This window comes from Sparus aurata, chromosome 10, assembly GCF_900880675.1.
Source record: "Sparus aurata chromosome 10, fSpaAur1.1, whole genome shotgun sequence".
NCBI classification, from domain to species: Eukaryota; Metazoa; Chordata; class Actinopteri; order Spariformes; family Sparidae; genus Sparus; species Sparus aurata.
In genome coordinates, this window is record NC_044196.1 from 8475575 (window position 1) to 8487311 (window position 11737).

At 42.9% G+C, this 11737-nt stretch overlaps 1 protein-coding gene across 2 annotated transcripts; it reads right to left on the reverse strand.

Annotated features, from left to right (window-relative positions):
• Positions 1-579: 579 nt before the first annotated feature.
• LOC115590260 (endothelin-1 receptor-like) lies at positions 580-7950 on the reverse strand. 2 transcript variants are annotated; one of them, XM_030431551.1, is made up of 8 exons: positions 7863-7950; positions 6238-6971; positions 5860-5987; positions 5228-5426; positions 3417-3569; positions 3189-3322; positions 2981-3089; positions 580-2258 (listed from the first exon to the last, which is right to left on the reverse strand). In XM_030431551.1, the coding sequence occupies exons 2-8, from the start codon at positions 6769-6771 to the stop codon at positions 2211-2213; spliced, it is 1305 nt and encodes a 434-aa protein (XP_030287411.1). In that variant the 5' UTR covers positions 6772-6971; positions 7863-7950; the 3' UTR covers positions 580-2210. The 2 variants fall into 2 exon arrangements, with proteins under 2 accessions (XP_030287411.1, XP_030287410.1); XM_030431550.1 differs by having other exon boundaries at positions 580-2302.
• Between the last annotated feature and the right edge of the window lie 3787 nt (positions 7951-11737).

Here is an 11737-nt window from a genome sequence, read left to right on the forward strand (position 1 = left end):
ATCACGCCTGAACACCTGAACACATCATCAGCCCACATGTTGTAAATGTCATGATATTAACTGGAGGAGATGAAACTGAAGACCTTGTGTTGAGTGCTACTTAGTAAATGTTGCTAAATGTTAGCATGCTAACAAGCTAAACATGTTATTGAGTACAGAGGAACAAATCTGACATAATTAAATGACTCAATAAATAAGTTAACATAATATTAAACACACCAACAACGTATTTATAGTATAAGTCTTTACTTAATAACATCCTTATTAATGGCCCTGTTTAATTTGACATTTTATTGATTGATTGATTTATTGCCACACAAAGTTGACGCTTTTTACAAGGATAGAAACAACTTGATGTTTTAGATTTAAAGCCGAATTAACAAGAAGGCACACATGATTACGCATTTAACAGAGGGTTAGGGTTAGGGTTAGTTTATAAAGTTTCTGTGAACTCAACAACTCACTAAATGTAGTGATTTTTAAAGGGAGTCTGGTGACTTTCTTCACGGGGACAAACTACTGGTTACTGCTTACTGTCTTTGTAAAATCTGACATGTGACTGACATGAGATCTTTGTGAGACCTTTGAGAATATAGCTTTATTTGTGACATACATACAAATACAATGTACAAATATATATAATTTAATAAACAAAACTCAATGATAATTCAGATTGGACTGGTGACGTCGGCAGTTCATATTGTGAGGCTGTGGTGACGACTTCAGCCTGCAGGGGGCGCTCGTGCACTCTGACGCTTCAGACATGTTTTATTTCTGTACACAAAGAGTTACAACAGATTATTTTACATATAAAACATAATGACATATACTACATGACCCAAAGTCAGTCACAAGTTTCACAAAAAACAAACCTAAGCCAAAAGTATAAGAGAGCGTGTCCACAAACTTTTGGCCATCAAGTGTAAAATATATCATGACACCATAATTAGTCTAAAATAATATATATTATACTCAAAACTGAATAAATACACAATGAAAAGGTAGAAACTAAACATTAGAGGATCTATATAGTGTCGATATGTTGAATCCCTGTTCAGACCTGCTGTTAACATCCTTCTGAGCTCTATAAGCAAATAAACACGTACAACACTGAGATAAACATGATGTTTTCTACATAAAGATAGAAAGAAGTTAATGTAGAACATTTGCTGAATTCACAAGAAGGCCCAAATAATCAAGAATTAGTCAGACAAAATGTTTCACAGAGTTTATAAAGTTTCTCTGAACTCAACAACTCACTAAATCTTTTGATTTTTAAAGGGAGTCTGGTGTCTTTCTCCACAGGTGTCCAAATATTTGACATATTGGTTAATGTTGACCGTATTTTTTAAAATTTGGCATGTTTACCAATTACCATCAATAAAATGTCGTCTTCTTTCATACATTTTATAGAAATGGTAAAATAAGTTTTAAAAGTACTGATGCTTTTTTTACAAGAAAAGAAACAATTGAGATTAGATATAATGCTGAATTAACAAGAAGGCACACATGAGTAAGAATTTTAGGTAGACAGCATTTAAAAGAGTTCATAAAGTTTCTCTTAACTTAACAACTCACTAAATTGAATGTTTTTTAAAGGGAGTCTGGTGAGTTTCGCCACAGGGACAAAAAAGTAGCCTATATTGGTTACTATTTAGTGTCTTTGTAAATTAAAACTTGTTTACTGGTATGCTGCGACATTGTGGTACTTTTTACAAGGAATGAATCAACTTAATGTGCTGAATTTAATGCTGAATTTACAGGAAGGCACTGATGATTTAGAATTTGTTGTAGCTGTTTTGCAAAATTTGTCCTCAATCAACAGCTCCTAAAATTGCAAGATTTGTTAAGGGAGTCTGGTGATGATGCGGCTGTTAGTTGAATGATTGGATCAGTTGAAACAGTCGGTGTGTTTCACAAACATCTGCTGCTGATATGGTAGGTTTAGAGAACATGTCATCTTCTTCATCTTGTCAGTTGTGTAGGCGGTTCTTCGATGCGGTCCAGGACACATGTGGTCCTGGTTCAACACCTGTACGGATCAGATCACTCAGGACAGATGCTAACACCAGCCTCAGAGTCAAACAGCAGCTTCTCTCTCAGTGTGTTGGACGTCTTTGTTCTGTCCGGATGAAGATGCAGATGAAGATGTAGATGAAGATGAAGATGAAGATGAAGATGAAGACGAAGATGACTCCATCTCTCAGTGGTCAGTGTGTTTGTACTGCAGGCTGTTCCCGTGGTGAAGCGGCAGCGTGCTGTTGGAGAGAGAGCCAGAATAACACCAACAACACAGACAGGACTGCAGAGAGAGAGACAGGGAGAGAGACAGAGAGACAGTTTGATTAAAGGGATACTCCGAAGATTTAATATCACACCTCCATGACGTTTAGGGAGACAGATTTAAAAATTAGAGGTCAAAAATCGAAGCAACAGAAGCTGAGATCTCCTGATATTTAGTCTTTTAAGCTGAAACTACATTTCCCATAATGCAACAGTGTCTTTTCTTTTGAAATAACGTCAGTACTCAACTCAACAGAGATCCAGTTGTTTTTTTAGATGTTTTAATGAAGAAAATATTACGTATTATATCTTAAAACGACAAGTGATGAGGAGTACGTCGCATTAAAACTACAAACTACACACAGTGATGACATCACTAAGACATCACCAGGGTTATTTCCTTTTTAGCTTTTACGTATGAAGTTGGTGGAGTGCCCCTTTAAACAGACGTGTCACTGGTCACTTCCCACAAGTCTTTATCAAAGGTCACGACCCTTCTATGTTTAACGTTCGCCCGCTCACTCCTCAATCCTCCAAACATCTGATAGCGTTTCCGTCTGCGTCGCTCTTATCTATGTCTCACGCCCTCTGACCCCGTGACCTCATCGTGATGTCACGCTGACATCAGGAGAAAGCAGAGATCAACAGCTGCTCGCACAAACACGTTCTGGAAGCGCAGCGATGGTTTGGTTTTTACCTTGAAGCAGTTTTTGAACTTCTTGGAGACAAAGAAGAGGATTATGGGATTGATGCAGGAGTTGATGGTCGCCATGTTGATGCTGAAGTAGTCGAGCACCAACAGGAAGCTGCAACCACAGAAGAAGAACGCACAGCATCAGCAGAAGAAGACTGAGAGGTCACTTTGTTTTACCTCTCCTTCTTTGTGAGTGTGTTTGTACGCCTACTTCAGCAGCTCGCAGCGGTGAGCATCGTGGGATCTGTAGACGGTTCTCTTCAGCAGGCGACTCAAGTGAAGCGGGAACCAGCACAGAGCGAAGATCAGAACCAGGCAGAACACGGCTTTGGCCACTTCTCGGCGCTGTGGAGAGAAAACCTGCGTCAGAAGCTGATTCTCTGATTCTCTGTGTCGCCATCAGAAGATCAGCAGCCCCTCGGCGTGTCTGTGCGTCTACCTGTTTGACGTGTTCGCTCAGGGCGATCCGCAGACTTCCCTTCCGGTGTCGCAGCATCTCGCCGGTCATCAGGCCGTAGAAGATCGCAGAGAAGATCACAGGCACGCAGAAGTAGAAGCCAAACAGCCACCAGTCCTTCGCATCCCGGTAGAACTGGAACACGGAGAAGCACAATGTCATTCAAGGGCGCCAAAACATCTTAGCCTCGGGTTAAGTGAGCTGTTAGCCTCGGGTTAAGTGAGCTGTTAGCTTCGGGTCAAAGGAGCTGTTAGCCTCGAGTTAAAGGAGCTGTTAGCCTCGGGTTAAAGAAGCTGTTAGCCTCGGGTTAAAGGAGCTGTTAGCCTCGAGTTAAAGGAGCTGTTAGCCTCGAGTTAAAGGAGCTGTTAGCCTCGAGTTAAAGGAGCTGTTAGCCTCGGGTTAAAGGAGCTGTTAGCCTCGGGTTAAAGGAGCTGTTAGCCTCGGGTTAAAGGAGCTGTTAGCCTCGGGTTAAAGGAGCTGTTAGCCTCGGGTTAAGTGAGCTGTTAGCTCGGGTTACAGGAGCTGTTAGCCTCGGATTAAAGGAGCTGTTAGCCTCGGGTTAAAGGAGCTGTTAGCCTCGGGTTAAGTGAGCTGTTAGCTCGGGTTACAGGAGCTGTTAGCCTCGAGTTAAAGGAGCTGTTAGCCTCGAGTTAAAGTAGCTGTTAGCCTCGGGTTAAGTGAGCTGTTTGCCTCGGGTTAAGTGAGCTGTTAGCCTTGGGTTAAAGGAGCTGTTAGCCTCGGGTTAAAGGAGCTGTTAGCCTCGGGTTAAGTGAGCTGTTAGCCTCGGTTTAAGTGAGCTGTTAGCCTCGGGTTAAGTGAGCTGTTAGCCTCGGGTTAAGTTAGCTGTTAGCCTCAGATTAGGTGAGCTGTTTGCTCGGGTTAAAGGAGCTGTTAGCCTAGGGTTACAGGAGCTGTTAGCCTCGGGTTAAGGGAGCTGTTAGCCTCGAGTTAAAGGAGCTGTTAGCCTTGGGTTAAGGAAGCTGTTAGCCTTGAGTTAAGTGAGCTGTTAGCCTCGGGTTAAGTGAGCTGTTAGCCTCGGGTTAAGTGAGCTGTTAGCCTCGGGTTAAGGAAGCTGTTAGCCTCGGGTTAAGGAAGCTGTTAGCCTCGGGTTAAGTGAGCTGTTAGCCTCGGGTTAAGGAAGCTGTTAGCCTCGGGTTAAGGAAGCTGTTAGCCTCGAGTTAAAGGAGCTGTTAGCCTCGGGTTAAGGAAGCTGTTAGCCTCGGGTTAAGGGAGCTGTTAGCTCGGGTTAAGGGAGCTAACCCTGACTTCAGGCCAGGTTACTGCACTGACAGCAGTCTACAGGCGGCCAGCTGATCCAGAATCAGCCCTGAGTTCCTGAGCAGACTGTGTTTAGTCACAACCTGCCGACATAAACAGGAAATTATGTTGTAAACCATCATTTAAAGAGACCCGCCCTGCAACACCAGAACAGATCATGAGAGTCCATTTGTTTCCCCCACAGAGACCATCCATCACTCAGAGAAATCCGGCTGCACGTACTCGTCCTCAGTGTAACTTCTCTTCATCATCTCCTGGGAATTAATTGTTTAAATCCATAAAGTCGTTGAACTTTCTGAGTAAAACACTCACATTGAGTTCATACATGATGTGTTTCACCAGGAGTGTTTGTGCCAATATAATAATGCTTAGTCACAGGAGCACTGCGGTTCTGTACGGACCCATCAGACACCATGAAACCTGTTTCTGAGAGTCCAGGAAACACATAAACACACACACAAGACCACACACACACCTACATACACACACACATGCAGTCACGTGCTGTAACTCACGGTCATGAAGGGCGTCCTGGCCTGCAGCATGCAGGTCTTGATGGTGGCGTTCTTGTAGTCGAAGGTCACCATGTCGAAGCCGATGGCCTCGGGCACGGCCAGCACCATGGACAGCACCCAGATCACCACGATCTCCACCGCCGTCACCGTGGGAACACCGGTGCACTGGACCCGGGACCAGGACGCCACCGCACGGTACCTGCGAACAACAGCAGCATGTCATTTAAACCTCCGTCACTGCAAGAACTGGGTATGTTTTTTACGCAAAGACAGAAAAAATCTTCACATGTAACATTTGCCAAATTAACATGAAGGTCCAGATATTTAAGAATGTGTTGTAGGTGGAGCTCCACAAAGTTTATATAGTTCTCCTCAGCAAGTAGCTACAGTTAGTTTAGCATAGCTTAGCTTAGCTTAGCTTAGCTTATCTTAAAGACCGTTAGAAAGGTGAAAAAAGATCTAAAGCTCCAAAATGAACAACTTGTTTGTTGTCGTCTCATAAAGAATGAGCCCAAAATGTTGCACTATACCTTTAGAGGTACATATTTAGAATAATTGTGTACGTGAGTGTGTGCATGTGCATGTGCGTGTGTGTGTGCATGTACGTGTGTGTGTGTGTGTGTGTGTGTTACCTGTCCACACTCAGAGCACACAGGTTGAGGACAGTGATGCCGACTGAAGCTTTCTGCAGGAATGGAAACAGCTTACAGAGGAACAGACCGAACACGCTGTCTGCAAACGGCCACCGCATCGCCAGGAGCTGCACATACACACACGTACACGCACGCACGCACACACACACACACACACACACACACACCATTAACACGACATCACAGTGTGTTATCAGTGTCTGTGAGGTATTTTAGTGGCTGTTATCAGTGTGACACTCAACCTCCTGACTGAGACATACAACACACATACCCACAATGCACTTCTGCTCCTGTAAACAGTCAGAAAAGAACTTATAGCACAATATATTTAAACACCATGACTGTGATGCTTAGCACCTTGTAGACGTTGATCGGTATGTCGATGGCGATGTAGATCAGGTCTCCCAGCGCCAGACTGGCGATCACAGCGTTGGGTCCGTTCCTCATGCTTTTGTTCTGGTAGATGATCCGGAGCAGCGTGGCGTTGCCGATGATCCCCACAGTGAATATGACACACGACAGAACCGTGTTGATGTACTTGAAGGCGGTTTTGATCGATGTGGCCCGCTTGCAGCTCGGCGGTGCTGCCAGTCGCATAAGAACCAGTGCTGAGGAGTTGGACTGCTTCGGCCTGTTTGCATGTTTTGACCCTGTTCTTTCTGCAGAGGGCTCGTTCACAGTCTCTTGCACAGGATGTTCTGATCTGTCTGAGTTCTGGATCAGAGGGGCGGCAGTGTGATGGAGGTCAGGCCGCATCATCACATCCGACAGCTGAGTGGGATGAGACGAGACATTTCTACGGCAACCGACCGGATCGACCAGCACCAGACAGCAGACGACCAGCAGCACTGGGAACATCCCGTGAATGGAGGGAACCGATCTGGTCGCCATTCCAGAACCGTCGACTGAATCCACTGTTGCCTGCTGGGACTCTTGAGCCAGGTCCTGAACCCCAATGTAGATCTAGATTAAGTTACGGAGACGGACCCTAGAACCCTCTGTGAGTGCAGAATCAGCTGAAGTTCTCCGGGCTGAAGTCAGCGTGGACGAGAAGCAGTACAGAAGGTGTTCTCCGGGTTCTCTGAGAGAATCTGGAGAGTGACATGAAAACAAAACAAGGAGAAATATATTCAGATGTTTCTGAAAGTGTTCCGACTTGAGACGGTTCGTAGAACTCAGATCTCAGAAGTCTGAACCCACTTCGTGTCTGAACTCTGGATGCTTTTAATGAGCCGCTACATTAATACTATAACATATTTAAACCTACATTTACTGATTTTCTGGCCATTTCAGGACACATTTCAGTCATATGATGGAAACAGTTTCTTGTTTAGTCTCAGTTTGAGTCCATCTGATCAAATATAAGTCCAGTTCTCGCTCTCTTTAAGCTAAAATAAGAGACATATCTGTGTCTTTAGCTGCTAAATGCTCCATCATGTTTAGCAGCTAGTCTCTGATTCTGGTTACTGGATGGTCGGCTCGTGTGTGGCTGCAGTCGGAGAACCAAAACAATTAGCTTAAAGAGGCTAAAATGTTCATAACAGACCTGAACTCTGGACTGTTGGAACTTAAGCTTCTCGCAAAAGACATTTACAAAAGCTTTAAAGCACTCGCAGGGCTGAAGGTAATACAAATAAATTGTTTCCAAAACATGTATATGATACATGTACATGTATATAACAAATTTGGGTTATTCAATGTTATAAAATGTCATTATAACTTTAGTTTTATTTCATTTTGAACTCTTCACTAGAAATTAAAACACAAACTGTTCTGTCTTCTGTCTGTCTGTTCTTTATTCAACAGCCACATAGTTTCACCGGCTTCAAATAAAAAGACTTAAATAAGAAACAAACAGCGTAACATCTGAAGTAACAGTGACAGAATGTAGATTAACACAATCACAGTCAAGGACGATCTCTGATGTGCAAAACAAAGTGAAGTCAGAGCTTCACCTGGACGAGTGTTTTAATGAAACTCACCTGTTTGTGTTGAGTAAATCCTTCTAAATCACAGAAGAACAACAACAACAACAAGAGAAGAAGAAGTGTGTCCTCTTCTTAGTCGAGACCAAACTGATGAAGTCTGACTGGTGGAGCTCACTTTTACTCTCTCTCTCTCTGATAGTCGTTAAAGCTCGCTCGCCCACACTTCCCCTCCTCCCTCCACTCTCTTCACACTTTCTCTCCTTGTTCGTTGACCCTCAAGTTCAGCGTAAGTTATTTATTTTAACGTCTATTCAGCTGTAATAAATGCTGCATATAGAGAATATGTGGTAACATTTCTTACATGATATGAAAACAGCAATAATCAGTTTATTTTCCAGAGAATATTTAAATTGAATCACCAGTAAATTATAGAAAATATCGTCGTTATGCTGTTTACCTGACATTAAATGTAAAAAAAACAACAACCGAGATTGTTGATATGTTAGATCTGCATACAGGGAAAACATATATCTGTAAGCGACATCACCTCCTCCTCCTCCTCCTCCTCCTCCTCCTCCTCTCAGCCACAGTGGAACATCTCATAAACACTCTGACATGAAGTGACTCTGAACTTTTCCCACTTAAGAGTTTGTTCATAAAACAATGTTGTGGAAATTGAGGCAGTAAAACTTATTGCCATGTTCAAACAAACAAATTTGACTTTATTGGGTCCTTTGAACACAACTGGTTCCAGAACTCAGACTGGGTTTACGACAGCGCTGCTCTTTATCAGAACCAGCTTCTTCTCTTCATTCGTTCTGGGTAAGTAATAGTAATTAATCCAGTTCCTGTGAATAAATGTCAGGAAGGTTTTCATACTGAACATGTGTCGAAACTGTGCCTATTCTCAACCACTGCCTGTTCTGTAGGGCACAGAAAACATCCTGAAGACAAGAGCGGCACTCAGTAGAGAGCAAACTTTCACAAAGGCCCAACAGTTCACTTTTATACTTACTTATAAATAGCAGCCGCCTCAACAAAGAGTTAGTAGATTCTGCTTTGGGCTGAAACCCATCCTCCATCCAAGTTTAGTGGAAATCCAACCAACCAATCAACGACCATCAACCAACCAAGCATCAACCAACCAAGCATCAACTAACCAACCAACCATCAACCAACCAAGCATCAACCAACCAAGCATCAACTAACCAACCAACCATCAACCAACCATCCATCAACCAAGCATCAACCATCCATCAACCAAGCATCAACCAACCAAGCAAGCATCAAGCAAGCATCAACTAACCAACCAAGCATCAACCATCCATCAACCAACCATCAACCAACCAAGCAAGCATCAAGCAAGCATCAACTAACCAACCAAGCATCAACCATCCATCAGCCAACCATCAACCAACCAAGCAAGCATCAAGCAAGCATCAACTAACCAACCAAACATCAACCAACCATCAACCAACCAAGCAAGCATCAAGCAAGCATCAAGCAAGCATCAACTAACCAACCAAACATCAACCAACCATCAACCAACCAAGCAAGCATCAAGCAAGCATCAACTAACCAACCAAACATCAACCAACCATCAACCAACCAAGCAAGCATCAAGCAAGCATCAACTAACCAACCAAACATCAACCAACCATCAACCAACCAAGCAAGCATCAAGCAAGCATCAACTAACCAACCAAACATCAACCATCCATCAACCAACCATCAACCAACCAAGCAAGCATCAAGCAAGCATCAACTAACCAACCAAACATCAAGCAAGCAACAAGCAAACAACTAACTAACCAACCATCAACCAACCATCAACCAAGCATCAACTAACCAACCATCCTTCAACCAACCAAACATCAACCAACCAAGCATCAACTAACCACCCATCCATCAACCAAGCATCAACCAACCAAGCATCAACCAACCATCAACCAAGCATCAACTAACCACCCATCCATCAACCAAGCATCAACCAAGCATCAACCAACCAACCATCCTTCAACCAACCAAACATCAACCAACCAAGCATCAACTAACCAACCAACCATCAACCAACCAAACAACCATGATCTTGACAAAAATATCTGGTTTTGTTTCTACTAGCATGGCGTGAAAATTACAAAATCGAGTGGTTTGTTATTTACAAATGTTTAAACGACAACTTCACAAATACAAAGTGTGTCGTGATGTGACGCTCTTTGTTTTTGTGAGATGATCCTGGAACTTTTTCCCATCTGTCCGTGATCAGCTGTGATGTCGGAGAGGTTTAACATCTGTCTGTCTGTGACACACAGCCAGTGTGTTGTGATTACACATCTGTAACACACGTCTTACTAAACCTGCACAAGTGCTACCATCCATCCATCCATCCATCCATCCATCCATCCATCCTCTGTGACCTCTGACCTCCTCTCTGACTCTCAGTTCACATTCACTGTCAGCTCTAAATCTGCTCTTACAGAGACGAGTGTCAGTGTTGATCTGTGGCCTGTCAGCATGTGTTTGTTTGTTACAGTGAACGCAGAGATAAACAGATGAAGGCTGTACGTGACTTCAACCATGCAGGCTTATAAGAGGACGTCTGTGATAGTGCAACAACCACCCAGAAGTCCTTTTTACAAACATCATCCATTTATTTATTCATGTTTGATCTTGGCGGTCTTACGTCTCAGTCGAACAGAAAGTACGTAGGTTCTTGACTCATACAATGACAAATGTAAATCTCTGTCTGTGTTATAAAGCGTTGCCATTTTTTATTTGACTGTTTCCTGAGTTTACTGCAGAGACGAAATGAAAAGATGTTTCATAAAGTCGGTTTGTTTTTAATGTAAAGCAGAAGCACAAACTTCTTGAGGATGACTTGTCGTCGGTGGGTCAGACCACCAGGACTCTGCTGCAGTTATCTCGTCTCCACAGCTAATGTGAATATAAAAATGTGTTTAATTCTCACTGTTCTCTTCAGAAGCTCTGCTGGTTAATGAACAAATTACACTTGAAGCTAATTAGAGCGGGAAGAACAAACGCGGCGCTCGTTTGACAGCAAATCAAACCCAGACACTGAGCGAACACGTAACACGGACAGACAGGAAACAGCCTCTAGGTCAGCTGCTGCTGGTTTCAACCCTGAACGTGAAACTTTATTAGACACTCTGCGACGCTTTGAAGAGACAGACACACATTCGCCACCACAGAGCCGGTTTCCATCCCAGCTGTGGTGACATGGAAATGTTTCTCTGCAACATCTGGAGGAAAACTGAGCTCGTACAAAATACTGCAGGAACTCTGTCAGCTGGGCCTGGAGCACTTTGTTATCTTCAAAGTCACGTGTGTCTGATCTGATGGCCTGTGTTTAATCCCTTAAGGGTTATATTTGATGTTTTTTATTCTTGTCATATACACACACAGGGAAATGTAATGCAAAGTAAAATATATGACTGTTATTGGACGATGAATAAAGAATGCAAAGTTGAGGTACTAGGACTCTTCTCTACTCCACTATACAGTTCAGAGGGAAATATGTATTAATACTACAACTACTGTTTCAAAATTAAGATTTTGTCTTACAAAAAATTTACAAATATGCAAGTCGGCCTACAGCTGAAAATATTTAGCAACCAAACAAACAACCAAACAACCAACAAAACCAACCAACCAGAAAACCAACCAACCAACCAAACAAACAAACATACAACCAACCAAACAACTAACCAGAAAACCAAACAAACACACATACAAACAAACACACATACAACCAACCAACCTAACAACCAACAAACCAACCCACCAGAAAACCAACCAACCAAACAAACATACAACCAACCAAACAAACAACTAACCAGAAAACCAAACAAACAAACAGACAAACAAACAAACATACAACCAACCAACCAAACAACCAGAAAACCAGAAAA